Source organism: Choristoneura fumiferana, chromosome 30 (assembly GCF_025370935.1).
Source record: "Choristoneura fumiferana chromosome 30, NRCan_CFum_1, whole genome shotgun sequence".
Lineage (NCBI taxonomy): Eukaryota > Metazoa > Arthropoda > Insecta > Lepidoptera > Tortricidae > Choristoneura > Choristoneura fumiferana.
The window spans coordinates 9,312,799-9,339,211 of record NC_133501.1 but is presented as its reverse complement, the minus strand read 5'-3'; the positions used below and the strand labels follow the sequence as shown (position 1 = coordinate 9,339,211).

Sequence of the window (26,413 nt, the reverse complement as noted above, 5' to 3'; positions counted from 1 at the left end):
AACAGCGCGCGATAACCGAATTCCACGCGGGCGAAGCCGCAAGCAAAAGCTAGTGTTTGTGTTAAATAAATAGGTTCATCATCCCAGCTTATATACGTCTCACTGCTAGGCACAGGCCTCCTCTCAGATCAAGAGGGCTTGGGGCCATAGTTCCCACGCGGGCCCAGTGCGGATTGGAAACTTCGCACGCACCATTGAATCGCGTCGCAGGTTTGTGCAGGTTTCCTCACGATGTTTTCCTTCACCGCAAAGCTCGTGGTAAATTTCAAATGTAATTCCGCACATGAATTTCGAAAAACTCAGAGGTGCGAGCCGGGGTTCGAACCCACGACCCTCTGCTTGAGAGGCGATAGGTCAAACCACTAGGGCACCACGGCTATAATAAATAGGTTACTTTATTTATTAGTGCCAAAGTCAAACAACGAGTTGGAAGTATATCACACCGAGATGTTATAAGCCCCACGATCAAAAGAGAATGTAGTGTAAACAAAAATCGAATATATATCTTCACTCATGCGTTAACCACTCTATATCGATTATTAACCTTCGGTATGCCGTGTGACGGATCCGTCCCGGCCCCGCCCCCAATGTAATGTGTACCTTATGTTTACGTAATTAGAGTCCAATTTTCTTCGGATCCGTCACGCCCCCCCCCCCCCCCCTAATGTAATTTGAGCCTAAGAATTTTCTAGCTAGAGTCCAACTTTCTTCTTTCTTTTTGAATACCTAAAACATACCTACGGCTTGCCTATGGCGTACCAAAGGTTTCTCTCGATGCGACCTTCCCCTACGCTGGCCTAAACAGTCCTGATGGATACTGACTGACTGACTGAAGTAGCATCACACATGCGAATGTTTCCGAGAACGATGGCAAAAGATAGTGAGTAATTTAATAGCGTGTGAAATACCCAATCCGCACTGGGCTCGAGTGGGAACTATGGTCCATGGTCTCTAATTCTGAGGACGTATAATACGAAGGGGTGATGAATGGTATTTAAATGGAGGAAAGTTTATATTATTTCGTATGTGTGTTCATGTTTGTACCTGAATCTATCATCACTATATCTTGAGGTTATAATACATAGGCTTGTCTTCCATCATGGCGTTGATGTCGGCAAGTTTCGGGTCGCACGAAGGCCAGAGCGGCTGCACCGCGTCCATCTCGCTCGCACCCGTGGCAACCGCCATTTGCGGGTGCGGGAGGCCCTGAGATAACAATAATGATAATAAGCTAAGAGGTGTTTATATGTATAAAAATTTTGCTTCTTTATTTATTGCATAAAAAAGTAAGAAAATACTAGTATAATATAATGTTTATTAATATTTGTATGTAGTATTCATATTTAAGGGCAAATTCTAATTTTGTCAAAATAATATTTACAGAAAAGACACGGGTCACTTGACACCAATGGACCTAGTCCCACAGTAAGCAAAAGCTTGTTTTATGGGTACTAGGCAACTGACCAACGTATGTGTGTCTGTATGTGTATGTTACCTGTCTGGTGTCGGGGCGGCGCTTGCCGCGCGCCCGCTTGGGCCACGGCTTCTTCAGGTGGACGTATGTGATGTGGGCGCGCTTTTCGCTCGCGTGCTTGAAGCATTTGCCGCACATCTCGCATTTGAACGGCTTGAGGCCGGTGTGGATCTAAAAATAGTAGATTGTACGACAAGAGCATAAAACGAGCTATTATACCCGAGGCGTTCATATAGCCACCCGAGCCGGTATGGGGAGGGTGGATAAACACGTCGAGGGGAAAATGGTGCAGTTTTACACTCTGCTTTTCATTTCGATGGCGAGGAAATGAAAAAGCAACAGTGAAACAATTGTTCACTCACTAAGTAAATTTTATTTTTCATGCATTACTATATAATTACATATTTTTTAGTTTAAGTGATTTATTTTGATTGATTTGATTGATTTTTAGTTTTATATAAATTAAAAATTATTAAAAAAATTATGTAGAAACTTTTTTGTTTGTGGCTGTTGACACCTAATTACCTTGGTCTTAGACGAAGATTTTATTTTATGCACTAGTGCATAAAAAGTCATTTTATGTCGCCTAGATCCAGCATAAATACCAACTTTACGAGCATGAGAAGTGAAAAAAATATTTTTTTATATACACGATGGAAAAAAATATGGACCCTGCAGGGAGAACGCGTAAACATGATAAAAGAATATTTCCTTTAAGTAAAAATAAAATAACCCAAAGTTTTCTTACATAATATTAATTTCGTTTTGAAAAAAAAATTTTTTTTCAAATGGAAAAGCAGCAACTACTCGGGATTTTGGTCTTTTTCCGGAGAGTACAAACACGATGTATATTGTGGTGTCCAATAAAGAGTTATTATACTAAGATTGATTTTTTGGAATCTTTTTGTATTTTTTATTTCAATTCCAAATTTTTGTTACTTTTACGGTCATCCCGTAAAACTCATATCAAAAATACAAACTGAAATATAGATGCATAGAAAAACTAGAAAAATAAGACCAGCGCTGGGATACGAACCCAGGTCCTCGGCATTCCGTGCCGCGTGCTATAGAGCTATAGAAACTTTCAGCACCCCATTGGAACTAATTGCTCACCCGGACAAGAGATGTCGTTACTAAGCAATCAAATTAAGATTGGTTTTTTGGAGTCTTTTTGAGGACCTGGACTCGATTCCCAGCGCTGGTCTTATTTTTCTGGTTTTTCTGTGCATCTATATTTCAGTTTGTATTTTCGATACGGGTTTTACGGGATGACCGTAAAAGTATCAAAAATTTGGAATTGAAATAAAAAATACAAAAAGATTTAATAAATACCAATCCTAATTTGTTTGCTTAAAATAACGACATCTCTTTTCCGGGTGAGCGGTTAGTTCCAATGGGGTGCTGAAAGTTTCTCGATGAGGGCTACAGCATAGATGTCGCTAGTGTCGCTGCTTAAGTGACTAAATAAGAAACAAACAAGCTGAGATATGTGGTGCATAGGAGAAATCGTGTCTGTATCGCTGTCCAGCGTTGGTGTAGCGGTGCACGTAACACGGCATGCCGAGGACCTGGGTTCGATTCCCAGCGCTTGTCTTATTTTTCTGGTTTTTCTATGCATCTATATTTCAGTTTGTATTTTCGGGGTCTCCTTCGTAATCCATAATAACGTTTGTCCTAATAATCATAAGCCATAATATCACATGCCCTAATGCTCAAAATCCCTAATATGTTTTGTATTAATATAGTAAGACATAAAACTTACGAGTAATAATATTAAAATCCATAATATTAAATGCCATAACAGATCACTTGTTGGCAAACAGCGACTTGCGAGCCAGAAAAGTAGATTAGGTTAGAACAGACCCCAACAGTGACGAACCGGTACCAGAAAAGTAAGTTAGGCTAGGTTAGAACTGCGACTCCTACAGAAACGAACCGCAGCCTGAAAAGTAGGTTAGGTTCGGTTAGAACTGCGAACCCAACAGAAACGAACTGTAGCTAGAATAGGTTAGAATTGCGACTCAATATTAGGACAAAAAGTATTATGGCATTTACACTATGGCAAACAATATTATGGCAGAAGATCATGATCACAAAAGTTGCCATGGATTTTGAAATTAGGACAAAAGATATTATGGATTCCAATATAGACCCGTATTTCCTATATAGTTATTATACTCACAAACATGTGCCGCTGCCGGTTGCTGTGCGTGCTGAACTGTTTCCCGCAGACGCCGCAGACGTAGCTGGCGCGCTGCGAGCTGTGCACGCGCCGGTGCGCGACCAGGCGCTGCTTCATGCGGAACGACTTGCCGCACGCGTCGCATTTGAACGGACGCTCGCCCGTGTGCGTCCACGTGTGGTCTTTTAACAGGGCGTAGCTCTGGAACATGCAAACTTATTTTGGAAACCCCACTTGAAACGTGTAGGATGGACTGTAAAACTTGAAAAAAAAAATACAGTCAATACGACAGCTAAAACAAACAATAATGACATAATAATTTGAACATGAAACTACCGTGAGACTCACTCATATTAAATGATATTGTAACGACAGGGGCTCTGCTGTGGCCGAGCATTCAATGGACTCGGATTTGACGCATTACATCAGGTTTGATAAGGTGTCTGTACTTGCGAGAGAAAAGTTTTTCATTCCGCGGAAAGTGCGGGAAGCCATTGAGATTAGTCGTCATCCGAATTTTAACCGGGATTGCGGTTGGTCGGTACCCCCGAGTTGGAAAACAGTATTAAATACTCGTGCTGCGTCATCGGTTGGTGTGAACGTGCCTTTACGGAGTGATGTTGTTAGTGTTGTGTGCTACCCTACATTAGACATTGACAGTAAAAATGACGATAAAAATGCGGGTAGTTGTGCGCCGGTGTTAGTTTCATCGGGCAGTCGTGCGAGCAGAGCGGTGGCGCGTAGTGTGCGTGTAGCGGCAGCCGCCGAGTCGCGTGCTCCTGAGAGGAAGGGCTACGAAATAGCTCGAAACATGTCGAGCTAAACTCGGTTTAAGACGTGAGTTATCCGTTACAATATCATTTAATAGGAATGACATATATACAAAAAAAAAGAACTATAAAAACAGTAAAAAATATATATGCAAAAAATTTGCTACACTATTGATATTATTTGTGGCGAGTTATCGTTCATTGGGGCGTTTTAAGGACCTTTGCTCAGCAGTTGACGTCATCCGGCTTCTTCTCAACAGATTTTTCCGAACCGGTGGTAAGTAGATTTTTTTTGACATTCATTAGTACTATAGCTTAAATTTAAATATTGTTATAGACTTTGACTTTAATAATGAGTCATATTATAAGTTAAGTATGCATATGTTAAGTCTGTTGTTAAAACAAAAATTAATAACGTAGACGTAACCATCCTACCGACTGCGCCATGTTTACCATAAAAATAAACGCTGCTGCTGTGTACCCGTTTTCTGTATCGTTTTCTATTTATAGCGAACAATATATTCAGTCTGATACTGGGATGTGTCCCTGGTGACAGCCACCTATGTAACTGGCGTCACTGAAAATCAGCGTTGCGAAATAATCTTCAGGTTTTTTCGCGACACATAGCTGAGTGGCGGCCATTATGGCTGGTAGGAATAGGCATGCATGTGTATATTTCAGTGTTTCTGTGTGTGTATCTATTTTTATCAGCCAATAAACCATTCTTATTCTTATTCCATAACTTGATCCTACCGACTACGCCATGTTATGTTTATGGAATAGAAGAGCTCCAATTATAGGTACTCAGTGTTCTTGCCAAGTGATTTATTAACTTCCTTCACATAGGTAAAAACACTATCATGACAATCGGAACAGTTTTTTACCTGGAACATCCTACCGCACACCTCGCACATACAGGGCGACTTCATGGAGGGATAGTTCGTCCGGTTCTTGTCCGGGTGCATCCGGCGGAAGTGGCTGTGGTACGCCCGGGAGTCTTCTAGCTGCATGCCGCACTGTGAACAAACAAACTTTTATAATGAACCATCACTCACTCATATTTATAATAATAATAAAATAATAGTACATTGTGTCTTAAGGGCGGTAAATAAGGAGTTACGAACGAGTCTATTAGAAGCCCGAAGTCGAAGACTGAGGGCTTTAATGAGTCGATGATCGTAATTCTAGTACCGCCCGTGCGACATACAATGTTTTTCATCACATTTGCGAGTAAAATTGTATATTTGTAAAAGAAAAACTAATATTTTTTTCAAAAATTGCCGATACCGCTGCCTGCTATCTTGGCAGCGCCAGCAAACAGCACGGGTTTCATGACAAGCACATTAAGGTCGAGGGTTTTATTTAGGGGTTGTAGCCTGCATGTTACGACACTGTTTACGAGCAAGTGTGATGAAAATAATAAAAAACATTTATTGCCCATAAAAAAATACATATTTGTGAGAAGGTACATACATGCTCAGCTACATATGTGGCAAAAGGTTCAGGCCTACGCATTTAGTTTTACGCCTTGTCTCAAACTTTAGACTACCCATTCTGAACCTAAGAGTGGTAGCGAAAATACAAACTGAGACATGGATGCACAGAAAAACCAGAAAAAGATACCAGCACTGGGAATCGAACCCAGGTCCTCAGCATTCCGTGCTGCGTGCTATAACCCCTACACCACTGCTGGACAGGAATCTAGACACGAATTTTTCCTATGCATACATATCTCAGGTTGCTTATTTCTACTTTTCTACTTAAGCAGCAGCACTAGCGACATCTATGTGGCCTCGACAGACAAGAGATGTCGCTACTATGGTCTGTCCCAGAATTCGAGATACTAAAATGACAGTCTGAAATGTCAAACGTAAAAATAATGTGGCCAGCATAAAAGGAACAGTGCTGCTCCGTGATTTCGGTTTCGTAAATAACCGATAAAATGTTTATTTTACGATAGCAAAAATAACATTAATGCATTCAATATTCTACTTTCCATTTTACTTTATCATACGATAAAGTGATGAAATCTAAGCACAGGTAAAAATACAGTGTTCATCACTTAGTGCCAACGTAAAAAATAATACAGATGCTACTACAAAACTAGAAAAACGAAGTTCGTATGGCACCGTCCCTTTCACTCGCGTATTGAATGAGATAAGCGTCAACGGGACGGCAACATACGAAGTTCGAGTTTTGCATTTCGTAGTCAGGGCCAGCACGGCTACTACGAAATTCGAAAATCGAAGTTCGTGTCGTTCCGTCCTTCTGACACTACTATTTAATTTAATACGTAAGTGAGAGGGACGTTACGGTACGAACTTTGATTTTCGAATTCCGGAGTAGGCCCTCAGATATCACACAACGTCATTGTTCATGTTTTTCGTATTCAAGTGGTATTCAACCGATTTTCGTTACTTTACTCGTATTGTCATCGGATGTGATCAGTGCGTTTTCTCGTGTTTTTATTTTGATATTCATATTATCATAGAATAATAAATCAAATATTCATTATTCTCATATTATTTAGTTAATGTAAAACTTACTTAGAATGAAATTGAAACTTAAACATCAACATCTATAAAAAGTCGAAATATCTCGAAAACGGTCGCATTTTTATTAGACCTATTTTACCTTTTCTAGAATGTCCTAAGTGCCCTACATTTTAGTACATCACGAATCCGTTCATATCTTATTATTTTACGACATACATACATAGGTACCTACAAAATCTTTCGGTAATAACCGGTTGCGGCACATCACTATTTATGAGACGCAAAAAACAGGTAACACATGAAACGTCATTTTAGTATCTCGAATTCTGGGACAGACCATAAGCAATCAAATTATGAGTGATTTTAAACCTAGATTCCTGTCCAGCAGTGGCGTAGGGGTTATAGCAAGCAGCACGGAATGCTGAGGACCTGGGTTCGATTCCCAGTGCTGGTCTCTTTTTCTGGTTTTTCTGTGCATCCATGTCTCAGTTTGTATTTTCGATATGGTTTCACGGGATACCCGTAAAAGTAACAAATTTGGAGTTGAAATAAAAAATCAAAAAAAAGCCTCCAAAAAAAAAAACAATCATAAGAGTGGTAAATCAATTTCTCCATCGACTATTCCCTTATCTCTTTAGTTCACTAACATGTTCGCAAGGTATGGGTCCCTCAGCCTTCCGCAGCTGGCTGGAACTACCGCTTGTGGCCGGACGAGTCCCGGGCTGTATTGATCTCTCGCAGCTTGCAGGTTTTGCAGGTGGTAGGACCTTGTGCAAGGTCCGCCCGGATTGCTACCACCATCTTGCTCGCTAATCCTGCCGTGAAGCAGCAGTGCTTGCACTGTTGTGTTTCGGCGTGGAGAGTAAGACAGCCGGTGAAATTACTGGCACTTGAGGTATTCCATCTTAGGCCTTCAGGTTGGCAACGCATCTGCAATACCCCTGGTGCTGCAGATGTTTATGGGCGGTGGTGATCTCTTACCATCAGGAGACCCACTTGCTCGTTTGCCATCCAGTCGAATAAAAAAAAGCTTCTAGGTCTTTTAAGTTAACTTACTTCTTCGCAAGACATGTCCCTTCGCAGCTGTCTGGGGTATGTCTCCAAAATACTTCCCGCAACTAAACACCGTTGAACGTTATAATAGGGAAATACTGACTGATACCACTCATGTCACGCCCTGTCTGAAACTTACATCTTACGGTGATAAATCAATTTCTAGACAGTTTTCTGTTCTCTCTGTAGTTCACTCACTTGTTCGCAAGGTATGGGTCCTTCAGCCTTCCGCAGCTGGCTGGGGTATCGCCGCTTATCGCCGGACGAGTCCCGCCGGTCCCGTTTCCGGTCCCGCGCCGTGTTCGGCTCGCGCGGTTTCCGGGATTTCGGCTTGTTGGATTCCTTGTCATCTCTAAGACAAACATACAGAATATGCAACAGTGACAATAATTCGAGATCAGTATTCGGTGGTTTAGGTACAGTTACATCAAAAAATGAAACGTTTGACACTGAGCCACGTGTAATCTTGTTTGTCTATAATAATTTTAACAAGTGTTCCTTGAAAAATAAACTATTTTTATCTACACCCATATAGTAAATCCTCAACTATGCGACCAGCATTACGACATTGGATTCTATTATGAACACGGCTGTATTGTAATGGTCATTACGATACAGATTTCTGTATCGTAATGAGATTTCATACATCATCATCGCTGCGGGCATCCTACAGACATACCTACCTGGTTAGACTTAATGCAGGTCATTCTCAATGGTTCGCGGAACACATGATAGAGGATTTAATATATGGATATAGATAAAATATTGTATGCAACTGTACGTAATTAGGCCTTAAAACACTCATGTGACCCTATTATGAAACTCGGCTACGCCTCATTTCATAAACCCACACTCGTGTTTTAAGGACCCCTATTACGATACAGTTGCATAAAATACTATTATTTCATTTTTATAAAACGCTACTTTGAAAATATTTACTTGTCGCTGCCGGCGTGTCGTGCGGAAACGTGCATATGACGCCTCAGTGCGTCGTTCGACACAAAACGCACGTTACAAAGCTCGCAGAAGGGGCCATCCTCGGGTATCTAAAAAAAAGAAGTTTTAGTTGGCTACTAATATTATAAACTAAAGACTACTAAACTACTAAAGAGAAGCGGAAAAAATACAGGCGTACCAGTCTCTGCCTGTTCACCAGCCTTTCTGTCACCCTCCACAACCTAGGGGATTTTGACAGCCCAAAACCTAGGGGATTTTGACATCAAACAGAGGTGGAAGGACGAGTGGAATGCACAAACTAATGGAACTGCCCTGCAAACTATAGACCCCACGGTTAAACCAGATGGTTTCAGTCTACCACGCAAGCTCTGGTGCCGCTTAAACAGACTGAGGACACGGACGCTGTCACTACTTTCGGTACAAGTGGGGTTGGCGGGACTCGGCCCTCTGCGAGTGCGGCGAGGAGGCTCAAACTATGCAGCACATTGTACAGCGCTGCCCTCTACACTCATACTCGGGCTCCCCTGGAGTTCTGTACAATCTGGCTCGAGACTCTGAATGTGGATTTATAGCTAGTTTGTAGTTTCTTTCTTTAGTGTAATTGTTTAATGTTTTACGCCATACGATTAAATAAATAATTATAAACTAGCTGATGCCCGCAACTCCGTCCGCGTAAAATTGGTTTATTGATATCATCATCCCAGCCTATATTCGTCCCACTGCTGGGCACAGGCCTCCTCTCAGAACAAGAGGGCTTGGGCCATAGTTCCCACGCGGGCCCAGTGCGGATTGGGAACTTCACACGCACCATTGAATTGCTTCGCAGATTTGTGCAGGTTTCCTCACGATGTTTTCCTTCACCGCAAAGCTCGTGGTAAATTTCAAATGTAATTCCGCACATGAATTTGGAAAAACTCAGAGGTGCGAGCCGGGGTTTGAACCCACGACCCTCTGCTTGAGAGGCGATAGGTCAAACCACTAGGCCACCACGGCTTTTTTTATTGATATATCTATCATAATATTTTATATAGATACGTAGGGCCTGTGTCCATTGCTGGGCACAGGCCTCCTCTCAGAATGAAAGAGCTTGGGCTGTAATTCCCACGCGGGCCCATTGAGGATTAGGAACTTCACACACACCATTGAATTGGTTCGCCGGTTCGTGCAGGTTCCCTCGCGACGTTTTCCTTCACCGTAAAGCTCGTGGTAAATTTCAAATTTGGAAAACTCACAGGGCGCGTTCAAGTAATACGTAACGCAATTTTTGGGAGATTTTTGACCACCTCCCTCCCCCCATGTAACGCGCCGTAACATTGTTCTTTACCCCCTCCCTTTCCCCCTTCTTAAAAGTGACGTAACACCCAAATTACTAATAAGTACAAGAACAACAACTGATGATGCGAATTTCCCACTTTTGAGGATATTATAGTATGTCTGTTACAAAAAAAAACTGTGACGTAACGCGTAGTTTGAAAACCCCCCTCCCGCCCCTATAACGCATCGTAAGTTTTCACAAGACCCCCCCCGCAAATTGAAAGAAGAAAGAAAAGTTTATTTTGGCTCCAAAAAGTACCACCTAAAACTAAGACTAGAACTAGCACTAAAACTATGTTACTAGGTGACACGGCAGGATACCAAAAAGGTCTCCACTCAGCATGTGTTGCCGCAATATGTGCAGTAACGCTGGTTTCTGTGGAGCCCAAACGTTAAATAAACATGTATGCATGAGCCAGTTACTTTGCCCCAGAAAGACGGAGAAAAAAAAAATTTAAAAAAAATAAAATTAAAACCATAGACTAAGGGAGAAGTGACGTGGCTCAGTGTAAAAGATAATAATACTTATACTGCTGTCGTGGCAATAAATAATAATTGCGTTACGTAATAATTGAACTGAACGCTCCCACAGGTGCAAGCCGGGGTTTGAACCCACGATCCTCTGCTTACGAGTCCATAGATCAAACCACTAGACCACAACGGCTCTGTTTCTCTCATGCTTGTATTAAATAAACCTTTTGACGCATGTCTCTCACCTGTGGATCGTCGAGCCGGTGTTTCAGCTTCTTGTGTAGCTCTATCCCTTTCTCGCTCACGAAGGAATACCCGCAGAGCTGGCAAACGAAGTCGGAAGGGTGTTTGATTCGTATGTGCCCCATGTATGTAGTAAATTTACTGAAATGCGATAATATAAGTATGTATCATACTTAGTATGCCTTCCACCAAAGTGAATGGTGACTACGTTCATGTAACAAATGTGTGTTCACGCAGCTCCTCCGCCTTCACGCTGTAAGTACACACACAATCACTGAAGGCTATCACCATCACACTAAACTGATGCGTTTCGAATTTAATCAGAGTTCATCATCAAAGCAGTGTTTCATCAAACCATTTAAGATGTAAGTTAGTCTAACATCTGGTAGCATGGTGAACGGTTGTGTTGCTCTGATGATGAACTCTGGTTAAGTTCGAAACGCGTCAGGGTAGTGTGGTGGTGGTGATAGTTGTGTTTGTGTGATGTGTGTGTGTTCTTCGCGCGGTTTTAGCGTACCGTCCTTCTTCAAAGTATCACTTGAGAAAGAGACGGCGAGCTAAAATCGCTTGGTTAGCCGCATAGTGCGTACGTGGCTTTACAGCGTGGAGGCGGAGGAGCTACATGAACACACATTTGTTGCATATACATAGCTATCTTAAGGTCGCGGGTGAGCAAAGTAATTTTTTATAGTTCATTAATTTAATTGCGATAATTTTGTTATTATACTCACACGAATTCGTCTTGGCAATGTGGACACTGATATTTGGTCCCTTTATGCCATCGTTCATGCAGCCTTGCAGTTTGTCTGTAAGAAAATCATACATATTCAAGAATAGTATTTTATGCTACAGTATGCAGGGGTAAAAACACGAGTGGTGTGGGATACGAAGTGAGCGTAGCGAGCATCGTAAGAAGAGGCCAGAGACGAGTGGAAGGAGTAAGGGGAGGCCTTTCCGGAGCCAAAATGGAAAAAACGGAAACCTTATAGTTTCGCCATGTCTGTCTGTCTGTCCGTCCGTCCGCGGCTTTGCTCAGGGACAATCAATGCTAGAAAGCTGGAATTTTGCACGGATATATATGTAAACTATGCCGACAAAATGGTACAATAAAAAATGTAAAAAAAAAATTTTTTAGGGTACATACCTCCCATAGACGTAAAGTGGGGGTGATTTTTTTTCTCATCCAATCCTATAGTGTGGGGTATCGTTGGATAGGCCTTTTAAAACTATTAGGGGGTTGCTAAGACGATTTTTCGATTCAGTGATTTGTTTGCGAAATATTCAACTAAAGTGCAAATTTTCATGAAAATCGAGCGTCCCCCCTCTAAAATCAAAACGGTGGAAAAATTTGAAAAAATTCAAGATGGTAGTAAATATATCAAACTTTCAAGGAAAACTATAACGGCTAAGTTTGTTTGAGAATTATTAGTAGTTTAAGAGTAAATAGCAGCCTAAGGTATAAAATATACCTAAACTTGGAAGATTCCGTATGAAATACGAAAGCCTTTCAAAAATATTACTTAATTTTTTCGTAATGACTACGGAACCCTATTTCGGGCGTGTCCGACACGCTCTTTTCCGGTTTCTTATTTCAACTCCAAATTTTGTTACTTTCACGGTCATCCCGTAAAATCCATATCGAAAATACAAACTGTGCCCTTAGTGTAAGTTATCGGTTACAAAATACGTCTCGATCGCGTTCGCGTAAAATCTCAATTTGTATGGAAACACGAACATCGCAAACGTTCCGCTAGAGGCGCTGTTCGTGTTTCCATATAAATTGAGATTTTAACGCGAACGAGATCGAGGCGTATTTTGTAACCGAAAACTTACAGAATAAGTAATAGTACAAGTACAGAAGCTTCACTGCCGTACAAAAGTGACGCTTAGGCATAAGAATCGTGCCTACTTTATGCTTCTCTGTCTATCGCATAACTCGTGTTCACTCGCACGCGTTGAGTCGCACTGAATCGCCTCAACGTTGGGGAGGCCCGGTATGTACTTGTAGCTCGGCGGCGGAATGGCCTAGTGACACCCCCCTGCTAGGGGTACTGAAACGTTACCGGTTTTTCTGTGCATCTATGTTTCAACTTAACACTTACCTGTGTGTGGTGACGTAAGGGCACTGGTTGCAGCTGAACCGCTGTGTGTGGTGGGCAGTTATGTGTTTCCTCAGAGCGTGCGGGTGTTTGAAATGCGTCTTGCATATACTGCACTCGTATTCGCCGCATTGCTGAAAATATATATATATATATATATATATATATATATATATATATGTCGTAAGATAGGACTTAGAGAGCCGGGATCCGACCGTAACATGATCAATGTGGGCATAACAAGTGGGATTCGGGCAGAGAATGAAACTATTTTGAAGAACTAACAAAAGTCCACTAATTGTGGTCAAGATAAAACCAAAACAATACGACACTCGTTCACTGAAATCTTAGAAATGCAACTATCATAACGATTCACAATAACTTAAGGAAAAGCCTAGCTAAATAATAAAGAAACGCGTAACAGTTCCTGAGACTGTCGACTCGGGCCAGACTTCTTTTACAAGCTGACAATTGACGATCGCTTTTCCCGCGTCCAGATCTCAGGCTCTGTCAAGCGCGCCACGCATGGCAACACTGGCGTTTCGTAAGTGCTATAATGCCAATCCTTAATAAACCACACATAGTAATGACCATACAAGGACCATACTCATAATTCTACATATATATATATATATATATATATATATATATATATATATATATATTTTATTCGACTGGATGACAAACGAGCAAGTGGGTCTCCTGATGATAAGAGATCACCACCGCCCATAGACACCTGCAACACCAGGGGGATTGCAGATGCGTTGCCAACCTAGAGGCCTGAGATGGGATACCTCAAGTGCCAGTAACTTCACCGGCTGTCTTACTCTCCACGCCGAAACGCAACAGTGCAAGCACTGCTGCTTCACGGCAGGATTAGCGAGCAAGATGGTGGTAGCAATCCGGGCGGACCTTGCACAAGGTCCTACCACCTGCAAAAATGCTGCTGGTATATTCATAACCTCCTTTTTTGAAGACTTCGGAAACATATTTGGACGACCGGATGGCCAAGTGGTTACAGAACCTGACTACGAAGCTTGAGGTCCCGGGTTCGATTCCCGTCCGGGCAGATATTTGAATGAATGATATGAACGTTTGTTCTCGGGTCTTGGATATTCAATATGTATTTAAGTATGTATTTATCTATTTAAGTATGTTTATCCGTTGCCTAGTATCCATAGTCCAAGCTTTGCTTAGTTTGGGACTAGGTCAATTGGTGTGAAGTGTCCCATGGTATTTATTTATATTTATTTGAACACATATAGACGCGACCTGTCAGACATACTGTGGCAGACATAAATTGGACTGTGAACGCTTTGATGTGCGCTAAAAACCGATACCTCATGCCAAAGTCACTGACTGAAAAACAGTATGCTGAGTGGGGTCCACTTTATACTATTCGATGTTATTATTATTATTATTTTCTCTCCATCTAATGTATTTTTATGTGTATCGAATATGTGTAAATAAATGTTTCTCTCTCTCTCTCTCTCTCTCTCTCAAAGTGCAAACTTTGTTCAAACTTTGGACACATATCCCACCAACCTATCCCTATTCCCTATTTATGGTCTTCTCCTATTTATGTTTTTACTGTGTTTTTGTTGTGATGTAGTGTGTTTTTCTTGTCAATAAATGTTGTGAGTTTGAGTTTGAGTTTTATATTCAAAGCCTGTTGCTTCGGTTGGAATCGGTCTTTAACCAGGCCAGCTTTAAACAGTTATGATTGGGTTTTTGGAGTCTTTGTTTTTTGCTGCTGCATAAGTAGCGTAGTAGAAATAAGCAACCTGAGATAAGTATGCATAGGAAAAATTCTTGTCTAGATTCCTGTCCAGCAGTGGTGTAGGGGTTAGCACGCAGAACGGATTGCTGAGCACCTGGGTTCGATTCCCAGTGCTGGTCTCTTTCTGGTTTTCTGTGCATCCATGTCTCAGTTTGTATTTTCGACAAGCTTTAACCAGGTCATCAGTCCATCTAGTTTAGACATGGGTAATCTCAACTCCGCGAAGTGATCTGACTCACTAGATCCAGCTCCGGTGTCGGTACCGAATCCGCTTATTGAATCCGACTCCTTTATTGACTCCGGTTCTTTCGAGCGATTATTAATTTATCTATGGCCGATGCGGCCCGGCTTGGTAGGTACCAAGGTCAAGGTACTGAACTGAAGTACCGATTCGTTTCGTCCTTTTAATGTTGAAAAATTCTAAATTGTGTATTTTTTAAAGAACTATGAGCTACTTTAAGAACCTACTAGTTTTCTGTTTGACTATTTGAAGCTTGAAAACAGTGTTAAATATGCGTCGCCCGCTCCGGTCATATTATATTGTGTTTTAATTCTCATTTCTTTCCAATATCACCGAGCGAGAAGTCCGTCCGAGTACCGACGTAGGTACCGGCTCACTCAGCACCCGGCCAAACGTAATACGATCCGATCCGAGCCGAGAGTGAAAGCGGAGCGAGTGAGTGTGACGGCGATCACTCATCATCATCATCATCATTTGAAAGGAGTCATTAAGGGATTCGGATCCGCTTGAGGATCTGACTCTTTTGAATCTTCAGATCCGGATTTACCCATCTCTAATCTAGTTGGTGGACGTCCTATGCCGCACTTGCCGATCCGAACTTGTATTTTGCCGTAAAAGCTAGCGTTACTCACGTCAGTATGTCGGATAATATGGCTGTTGTAGGCATCCTCGTCCAAGAACCCCTTGAAACATGCTGCGCATTTGAACACTGAATTCCTGCAATATTAAAGGTTCTGTCATCATCCCATCATCCCAGCCTATATACGTCCCACTGCAGGGCACAGGCCTCCCCTCAGAATGAGAGGGCTTGGGCAGTAGTTCCCACGCGGGCCCAGTGCGGATTGGGAACTTCACACGCACCATTGAATCGCTTCGCAGGTTTGTGCAGGTTTCCTCACGATGTTTTCCTTCACCGCAAAGCTCGTGGTAAATTTCAAATGTAATTCCGCACATGAATTCCGAAAAACTCAGAGGTGCGAGCCGGGGTTTGAACCCACGACCCTCTGCTTGAGAGGCCATATGTCAAACCACTCGGCCACCACGGCTTCCAAATCAGTCTGTATAAAGTCAAAATATAACTAGAGTTTACCCGCGGCATCGCACGCGTTAACTATTCAATCTGGTAGTTACAACTGAAATTCCGGGATTTTACAATATTCCCCTGGGAATTCCCAAATTTTATATTTTTTAGACGACCAGATGGCCTAGTGGTTAGAGAACCTGACTACGAAGCTTGAGGTCCCGGGTTCGATTCCCGTGATAAATACGAATATTTGTTCTCGGGTCTTGGGTGTTTAATATGTATTTAAGTATGTATCTATCTATATAATTATATTTATCCGTTGCTTAGTACCCATAACACAAGCTTTGCTAAGCTTACTTTGGGACTAGGTCAATTGGTGTGAATTGTCCCGTGATATATATTTATTAATTATTTAATTATTTATATTGCGGTCTTAAGAACAACTGTCCAAAACTTCAAGACCCTAAGCCCAGCGGTTGAAATTTCAAGACTTTATCCCTATCCCGAGGGAGTATCGAGATAAAAAGTAGCCTATTTTTTATTTTATTTGTGTTAATTTTGCTGTATATGTGTGTCTTCTGTGTAAGTGAATAAATGTCTTCTTTCTTTCTTTCTTTCTTTCCTATGTGTTATTCCAGATGTTCAGTTATCTACATACCAAATTTCATCTAAATCCGTCCAGCCGTTTTAGCCTGAAGTAGTAACAAACACACACACAAACTTTCGCATTTATAATATTATAGTAGTATTCTGACCTGTAATTGGCAGTTTCCTGTCTCTTCTGTATCTCGGCAACCTGCTCGGAGTACGTCAGATCCGTTATATTGAACAGCGTCTCGTTCAGGTCGTCGTTGAGGAACGGTTTCCTTCTCCTGTCTATCTTCGGTAGTGCGGGGTCTTTCTTCACTTGTCTCTTTCTTACCTGTAATAAGGTTTTTGTTAAAAATTTCATTTTTAATACATCCTTTTTTGCCGACTGTAACTACTTACATTATGATTGGTTTTTCGGAGTATTTTTGTATTTTTTATTTCAACTCCAAATTTATTACTTTTACGGGTATCCCGTGAAACGTGAAACCATATCGAAAATACAAACTGAGACATGGATGCACAGAAAAACCAGAAAAAGAGACCAGCACTGGGAATCGAACCCAGGTCCTCAGCATTCCGTGCTGCGTGCTATAACCCCTACACCACTGCTGGACAGGAAACTAGACACGAATTTTTCCTATGCATACATATCTCAGGTTGCTTATTTCTACTTTGCTACTTAAGCAGCAGCACTAGCGACATCTGTGTGGCGTCGACAGACGTCACACTCTTTCGGAACCAACCGCTCACCCAGACAAGAGATGTACTTACATTGTCATTATATGTTGTATTGCTCACCTTGTAATATTTTTTTTCTGTGTATCTGTTTTCTGTATCGCTTACTATGTCTGGTGTACAATAAAGAGTCTTTGTATTGTATTGTATTGTATTGTCATCCCAATTATATTTGTCTACCAAATTTCAAGTCGATGCCATTAACCGCTGAGGAGTTCCGTCCTGTGGAGACTAACCTAGCCGGTCTAACAGGATGTCACTACCAGATTAATGTATGTCACCGGACTCACACAAGTATGCCAAATTTTAAGTCAATATGACCACTGGAAGTGTGTCAAAATTTGGTTGCAAGATTTGACCCACACATACATTACGTATATTATAGTATACGCACAATACTTGCATACATTGCAAGTTAAATAAAAGCTTGTAAAAATAATAGTAGATTGTACAGTCAACTACAAAAGGTTCAATACGTTCGATGGAAAAAAAACCAAAGTCGCCTCTAAGAAACTTAATAAACCCTTCATCGCGGGCCCAGTGCGGACTGGGAACTTCACACGTCATTGAGTTACTTCGCAGGTTCGTGCAGATTTCCTGACAATGTTTTCCTTCACCGTAAAGCTCGTGGCAAATTTCAAATGTAATATCGCACATGAATTTTGAAAAACTCAAGAGGTGCGAGCCGGGGTTTGAATCCACGATCCTCTGCTTGAGAGGCCATGGAACCACTCGGCCACCACGGCTTTTTTTAAACCCTTAGTACTTAGCTTAGTCACAGGCTTAGTGCTTTACATTATTTTTACATTTGACATTTCAAACTGTCTCTTTAGTATCTTGGTTTAATAAATAGAGTATAGAACTAGAAGCTTGGTGCCCCTTTAAAAAAAACTTAAAAAAAAGAAAATCAAGGTAGTTTTGAAGGACGGTTAAAAATTTATTAATCATTTGTGGGTAGTTTTGTTTTGTTTCATAAAAGTATGTGGGTACTTGGGGAGTTACAGTGACCAGTTAAAACGGTGGTTTTGGTTCGTTAGTCTAACAACTGCATGGTGTACGGTTGTGTTACTCTGAAGATGAGCTCTGGTTGAGGTCGAAACGCGTCAGTGTAGTGTGGTGGTGGTGATGGATGGGTTTGTGTGATTTGTGTGTGTTCTTACAGTGTGGAGGTGGAGGAACTGCATGAACACCCATATTTTGCATAAGCTTAGCTATCGTAAGGTCGCGGGTGAGCAAGGAAATTCTTTTAGTACATAAAAAAAGAGTCCAGGTTGATATTACACCCTTACCTTCTTAATAACTTCATTCTTCTCAATCTTATTCTTCTTCACCTTTGCCTTCTTCTTTCTTCTCGCCTCCAGCGGCAAACTATCATCAGTAGAATACTCCTTCTCTGACGTCACGAAATCCGCATCATTATCAATATCATCATTATTTTCTTCCTTAATTTCATCATCATTATTGAAATCATTATTTTCGTTTTTTATTTCAACTTCGTCTAAGTTTACTTCGTATATTGGTAGTTTTTCTTCGATTTTATCGTGGTCTATGGTTTCGTCGCAGTAGTCCGGGTCGTAATATTTGGGTCCTAGGTTCGAAGTAAGACTGTTGTTTTCTCTATTTACGGTTGCTAAGTTTTGAAGTGTAAGCTGAAAATATATTTCATTAAATTATACAAATTATCTATTAAAGTAGTCTTATGTACAGTCAAGGAAACTGAATCACGTACCAGGGTAGAACCTTTTCATCAATTTCGCTATGATCTCTTTAGCAAATGTCTCTTTAACGAAGTCTGTCCGTTTGTCTATCTGTCAAGATCTTCATTCACGAACGCGTCCAAGTAAGTATCAAGCTAAAACTAAGATATAGTAAACGGCACGAACTAGAACCCAAAACCATATTACTCTCTTTCTCACATCTATCTCAAACGAGCGAGAGGGGGAAAATGATTTTACGTTTTACTTCCGTGCCGTCTACTATTAGATACTCAGGTCTTCTACCGATTGCGGTTTACTAATGTTTCGGCGAATAATGTTTGACAACCTGTTTCATTTCCCAATTGTTTAATATTTCTGAAACTGTAAATATTTCAGGATTTTTGTATAACTAACCTAACCTAAGGGTTCTACACGATGGCCCTGAAATAAATCCGGAACAGGTTGCCAAACCTTACGTTGCGAAAAGGCAGTACCCAACCAATGAGGGCTATCGCGTATGAATTCGCCACTAGAGGCGCTAGTGTAGCGTGAGGTCTCCGAAATGTCAAATCTCATAGTTTTTGGGTGAGCTACGCGGGTTTATTTATAATTAGAATAATTTTGTGAATATGATGCAATATCTGAAATTAATTATGGCAAATATGCGTACCGGGGCAATGAATGTCTGTGTTCTGAGACAGTTTTGTCTTTCGGAAACCTTTGTCCTCCATTTTTTTCGAACAAAACGGGGACTATGCAACACTGTGGCATGCATGATATTTTTATGGTACGGTTTTTAAGGTGTATTAAATATGATTTTAATCTAAACTTTGTTTTTAGGCTCGTAATAACAGACTTTGTAAGCCATACTTGAAACCTCACTCAACAGTGCGCCATCTAGTGAGACAAAAAACGATAGCCCTCATTGCACTAGTTAAAATATCAAACTTCTAAGTCAGTGCAAACTAAGGACACTGCCATTAATATTTTGGAAAATCTTAAAATGCTATGGCAACATTGTCCTTTTTCCTTGAGTTGTTGGTATTGGGCGGTGGCGATCATTTCCCATCAGATATCCTGCTTGCTCGTTTGTCTCCGTCTCCTTCTCATACTAAAAAAAACTCACGCCGTCCTGTTTCCGCCCGAACTCCATCATTATGACAGCAGTTTGTCCCGCTCTGTGATATACAAACAACTCACTCCGTCCTGTTTCCGCACGCTCTCCATCATGATGGCAGCAGCCTGTCTCGCTCTGTCCTATACAAACAACTCACGCCGTCCCGTTCCCGCACGCTCTCCATCATGATGGCAGCAGCCTGTCTCGCTCTGTCCTATACAAACAACTCACGCCGTCCTGTTCCCGCACAACCTCCATCATTATCGCAGCAGTCTGTCTCGCTCTGTCCTATACAAACAACTCACGCCGTCCCGTTCCCGCACAACCTCCATCATTATCGCAGCAGTCTGTCTCGCTCTGTCCTATACAAACAACTCACGCCGTCCCGTTCCCGCACAACCTCCATCATTATCGCAGCAGTCTGTCTCGCTCTGTCCTATACAAACAACTCACGCCGTCCCGTTCCCGCACGCTCTCCATCATGATGGCAGCAGTCTGTCTCGCTCTGTCCTATACAAACAACTCACGCCGTCCCGTTCCCGCACGCTCTCCATCATGATGGCAGCAGCCTGTCTCGCTCTGTCCTATACAAACCACTCACGCCATCCCGTTCCCGCACGACCTCCATCATTATCGCAGCAGTCTGCCTCGCTCTGTCCTATACAAACGACTCACGCCCTCCTGTTCCCGCACGATCTCCATCATGATGGCAGCAGCCTGTCTCGCTCTGTCCTATACAAACAACTCACGCCGTCCTGTTTCCGCACGATCTCCATCATTATAGCGTGCGCGCGCAGACTCTTTCCTCTAAAACGGTGGCAACTCGCCAGCCTGTGAGCGCACTCCACGCAGAGCTTCTGAGGCAGCTTGTCTCCTTCAGACATCTAGACAAAACAAACCAAATACGGTATTTGACTATTTTGTATATGTTTTATAAATTAAAACTACATGCCTGTTATCGAATAGAAAAACAATTTTTGAGCTAGCTTTACAAATAACAAAGTTATACAGGTTTTAAATTCAAGCTTAGACAGAGAGACATACTGGCATGTGACGTCACACGCCAGTACCGCCATACTTGCTGCATAGAGAAAAGCGTTTGAGAAAGCGACAGGTACATAGGTTTTTCAAAAAATCATTATAAATCCAATTTTCAACCGATTTAAATTTTCTCTTCGCTAAACACTATCTGTATTTCTATATTTTCATAATAATATTAAGATATGGTAAAATCAGGAGTTGTCAAATACCGTATTGTTAAATAATTAAATATTTACCCCCTTTTCCAGCATTCATTGATTAATTTTTTGTGACAGATATCTGTGATGCTATCCCTGTTGGTTTTGTCAGAATAAATGGAGACGGCATCACATTTTGTTTGTCAAATAAAATTTATCCATGAGTGGAGAAACAGGACCTTAGTTTACCTTTGTACAGTCACCAGCATTAATATCTGACATATCCTTCCGGCCTTAGAAATAGAGTCGTATCAAATTCAAAAATTCAAATTCAAATGATTTATTCAGTAAATAGGCCGCAATGGCCACTTTTACACGTCATTTTTTTAAACTACCAGCGCTTTCGGAAAGACCATCATTGCCAAGAAGAATGCGCCGCAAGAAACTTGGCAGATATTTATACACGCTTGTTGTGTCAGATATTGGTGCTGGTGACTGTACCAGCACCTATATCACTATTTCTAGGGCTGTAGGACGTGCCAGATATTTTACCACGCTTCGCTATGGCAGATATTAATGCAGGTCACTGTACATGTATTTCAAGATTAGTTGTTTGTATTTGTTTCTTTTCTACAATAAAGACTTTACATAACCTAGCTTAACCTAAAAAAGGTCCGTATTTAAATGAACACACTAAAAACACACACACATCACAAAAACCCAACCACCGCCACACTAGCTAACGTTTGCCTTAGACTAACACAAACTTGGCGAATAGTTGTGTTGCTCTGACGATGAACTCTGGTTGGGTTCGAAACACGTAATATTATCTGTCTTAGAACTCACCACGATGCCTGTGAGGTGCTCGTATGCTTCCTCCAGCTTGTGCATTCTTAAAGGCACCAGTCTCCGGTCCACCGCTAAGCAGATACGACACACCTGAAACAAGTATCGAATTTATATTAAACTCGAAAAGTAAATTGAAAATAAGAGTCGCATAATTTTCACATGTCATACCGTAAGGTTTTCTGAAATTTCATGGCATAATTTAAGTAGAAAAGTGTAGTTTAGATTAGGTTTGTTTTATAACAATACGGTATTTAACTATTTTGTATATGTTTTATAAATTAAAACTACACAATGCCTGTTATCGAATAGAAAAATATTTTTAAGCTACCTTTACAAATAACAAAGTTATAATGGTTTGAAATTCAAGATAAGACAGAGAAAGACATACTGGCATGTGACGTCACACGCCAGTACCGCCATACTTGCTGCATAGAAAAAAGCGTTTGAGAAAGAGACAGGTATACAGATTTTTCAAAAAATCACTATAAATCCAATTTTCAACCGATTTAAATTTTCTCTTCGCTAATCACTATCTGATTATCTATATTTTCATAATAATATTAAGATATGGCAAAATCAGGAGTTGTCAAATACCGTATTCTGAAGAGTTAATGGATTCAGAGAAAAAATATTTATGATTATGAGGCACATTCATAGGCGTATATAGAAGGAGGGCCGGGTGGGCCTTGCCCACTCCAGTATGGTCTAGTGCCCACCCCAGGATGTTGGGCTACCGATTCAAAATTCCATATATTTTCAATTTCATAATACTGATATCTTCACACAAAAATCTAGGCCAGCCCCCCCTATAACCCTAGATACGCCAATGGGAACATTACTTCTGTTGTTGTTGTTTCTTTAAAAAAATATGGCTCTGTCCATTGGAGGACAATTTTGCCAGTGTCTAGTAGGTTTTGCCGTTGTACGGTAAAAAAAATCTAGAAAACGAAATATGAGAGGTAATGGTGGATGAACGATGACAGCGCCACATTACTTCTGACTTTTAACACTTTTATGCGAGCCTACATTCGATCGAGAACACATTAAAAAGTATGCAAGTCTTGTTTTATCTTACATACAATTTTACGAATCTGAAAAAAAACTAAGACTGTCAAGTTTAAAGTGTTTATTTCAATTTCGTAAGATTTTATTTCGTTGAGAGGGAAACTCGTCGAAATATGGTACTGTTATTTTATTAAAGTAATTTTCAATAAAAAAAGGCATTTCAAAATTGTTTAGGCATTAATTTCTATCACAAAAAAAAAACAAAAAGAACAAAGTACAGTTTAGGCCAAGTTCAGGCAAACCATGCCCTTTTATCTTTTATTAAATATATACATAGGGTTGTACTAAGGATTTTACCAACAAAAAAAACCGGTTTTTTAGTCCCAAAAAATATTTTTTTACCTTCATGTTAGCAGATTCTCCATAATATGCGCTATTGCTCATACCCTGAAAATGAAAGTCGAAAATTTTACTATTAGATTAAGATTTTCTCCAGTTTGTGATAACCCTACTCATAACAATACAATACAATACAGAAATGTTACTACAGTATAAATGAATATTTAGAAGAATAAAGAAAAATAGTTATACTGTTATTATTATTGTCATTAAAGATGATCTCATTGCACTAGGTATTACTTGTCCTATTATCTATTCATTCTGTGATACCACATAAGTTCTAAGTTTGTTATTTCTAGATAAATCTATAAGTAGTTTATTTAGATACTTTAATTATATAAAGTTAATTTATAAGTGTTCCTTAAATCACTTCCATAAAAATAAATGAGGTTAAAATAGCATAATATGTTATGTATAAGTTAATTAATGTAATTAATTTTAAAATTGCCGCGCCCCAACAGGGCATCATTTTTTATATTTTTTTGTAAAAGGTGTTGCAATAAATAAATACTGAATACTGAAACAGGTACAAAGAGAGAAAAATTGCAAGGTAAGCAATAAATCAAAGTCAAAGTCAGTCAAAATATCTTTATTCAATTTAGGCTATAACAAGCACTTATGAATGTCAAAAAAAATCTACCACAAACCTCTGTTGAGAAGAATCTGGCAATAAAACTTTTTTAAACAGATTTACAATATTATTAAATGATATCTATACATCACAAGTATTTAACACAACTTTATTTTTAACACAGTAGGTTCGCTATTTGAAGGGATCGCTAATGCGGATCAGAATTATTTTCAAATATCCCTGTCCATGATATAATCATTAACTTTATAATACGCCTTAGATATTAATGTCTTCTTGACAATAGATCTGAATTTTGTATCTGTTTCGTTAGTAATATTTTTTGGAATTTTATTATAAAAACATATGCAATTTTCCAGAAACGAGTTTTTGGTTTTACCCAGTCTGTAAGATGGAACTTTAAGCTTCCCTGTGTTTCTAGTAGCCTTTGGCTTATCGACGTTAGTGGGAAAATAACATATGTTCTTCCTTACATACATGATTATTAGCAGCCTTATCACATAAATACTCTTGGCCTTAGCCTATAAATATGAAAGTTTCTGTGTATACTACTTTACTTTTTAGGGTTCCATACCCAAAGAGTAATGTCCGTCTGTCACCAGGCTGTATTTCATGAACCGTGATAGTTAGACAGTTGAAATTTTCACAGATTATGTATTTCTTTCTGTTGCAACAAAAAATACTAAAAACAGAATAAATATTTACGGGGGGCTCCCATACAACAAACATGATTTTTTTGCCTTTTTATGCTAATGTCTTATGAATGTTGTATAGATGGTACGGAACTTTTCATGCGCGAATCCGACTCGCACTTGGCCGGTTTTATTTTTCTTGCTCAAATTTTAAATGGATTTGGGTAAAATGTTAAAGAGAAGGAGAAAATGAACAGACAACACATTTGCACTAATAATATTATTATTAATAATAATAAACTATCCACAAACCTGCATCACAATTGGCACAGCTCCTGCTTTCACCTTTCGCAGCCCACTCTTGGTCTCGTACAGGTCTTCACACAGAAAGTGCTCCGAACAGACAGCGCTACGGTCCTTTGGCTCCCAGGCCTCTTTGCCCAGGGCTCGAAGCCAGGAGGAGCGGAGGGATGACTCGTTGGGAAAGCTAAGGAATTTATTTTTATTAAATTTGTTTTAATTCATTTCTTTATTACTAGCTGTGGCACGCAGGTGAAGGGTGAACCCTCAGTTTTTTTTTATTTTGTTGAACACAAACCTTGTCTGGGCAATAACAAACACAAAAAAAATATCAAATTTTGTGATTTATTTTTATTTACATTGATTTATTGTAAATTTTTTAGAGGTTGGATATAAGCTGTCTAGCATCCCGACTATACCGCAGGATAGGACAGATAATGCCTTTTTTTTCAAATTAGTATTTAAAACTGTTTTGCTAAGATATTGTAAAAATATATGTGTTTTAGTAATTGACAAATAGCACTCTCCTGTGATTTATATGATCAAAATTAAATTGTTAAAACACTCCTAGGATCTATCATAATGTTAGTGCTAGCTATTAGAAAAATATAAATTATTATTTTAGTATTATCTTTCTAATTCGCAAGCTTAGGTAGAGTCGGGTAGAGTTTTTTTTTCTTAAGTTAGAAATTCTCACAACAATGTAACTTACACATGAAACGTGATTCCCTGAGATTTTGAAATGTGTCTCGAATCATTTTTACATCCAGGCACACAACACCGCATTTTAAAACTGTGTAAATACGGAAATTATTTACATTTATTTCGACAGAACAAATTTTATTCGATACATTTTATACCACAATTGTGTTGAAAAATGTACATTTTACATGAATTATTCACACTCTTAGCTCTACTCTTAATTCAATTAATTAATTAAAAGGCTTTTTACACATTCAGAAATTAAATAAATAAAATAAATCCCATTTTATTCCAATAGCTTTGACAGAAGCTTTGCTTTAACCACCCTATCCAATTAAGATAGCACTCTCTCACATCAAGCAGGTATGAAGAAAGCGAAGCGCCGCTCTCTCTACTAAAAACTTTTAAAACTAGTCGTATTATATTATATACAAGTATATAAACATTATCTTTCCTTGTTACACAGCGCGTAAAACACGAGGGCCAGAAAGAGATGCAAGAGCAGAGATGTGCAGT

The 26,413-nt window shown here is 40.0% G+C and overlaps 1 protein-coding gene across 1 annotated transcript; it reads right to left on the bottom strand.

The window, feature by feature from the left end:
• Positions 1 to 562: 562 nt before the first annotated feature.
• On the bottom strand, positions 563 to 26,235 carry LOC141444836 (uncharacterized). Its single transcript, XM_074110548.1, has 17 exons — positions 25,908 to 26,235; positions 25,208 to 25,382; positions 23,678 to 23,722; positions 22,268 to 22,360; positions 20,993 to 21,127; positions 18,719 to 19,078; positions 16,859 to 17,025; positions 15,712 to 15,796; positions 13,062 to 13,192; positions 11,691 to 11,765; positions 10,962 to 11,100; positions 8,914 to 9,020; positions 8,173 to 8,326; positions 5,311 to 5,442; positions 3,657 to 3,857; positions 1,496 to 1,645; positions 563 to 1,206 (listed from the first exon to the last, which is right to left on the bottom strand). The coding sequence occupies exons 1-17, from the start codon at positions 25,979 to 25,981 to the stop codon at positions 1,060 to 1,062; spliced, it is 2,370 nt and encodes a 789-aa protein (XP_073966649.1). The 5' UTR covers positions 25,982 to 26,235; the 3' UTR covers positions 563 to 1,059.
• Between the last annotated feature and the right edge of the window lie 178 nt (positions 26,236 to 26,413).

What these genes read in the sequence shown, in the direction of transcription:
- LOC141444836 (XM_074110548.1), bottom strand. Translation starts at nt 25,981, where the DNA reads ATGCGGTGTTGTGTGCCTGGATGTAAAAATGATTCGAGACACATTTCA. An exon ending in AGCACCTCACAGGCATCGTG is followed by an intron (nt 21,128 to 22,267) that starts GTGAGTTCTAAG and finishes TGTTTTGTCTAG; the next exon opens with ATGTCTGAAGGAGACAAGCT. An exon ending in CGACACGCCGGCAGCGACAA is followed by an intron (nt 8,327 to 8,913) that starts GTAAATATTTTC and finishes TGTTTGTCTTAG; the next exon opens with AGATGACAAGGAATCCAACA.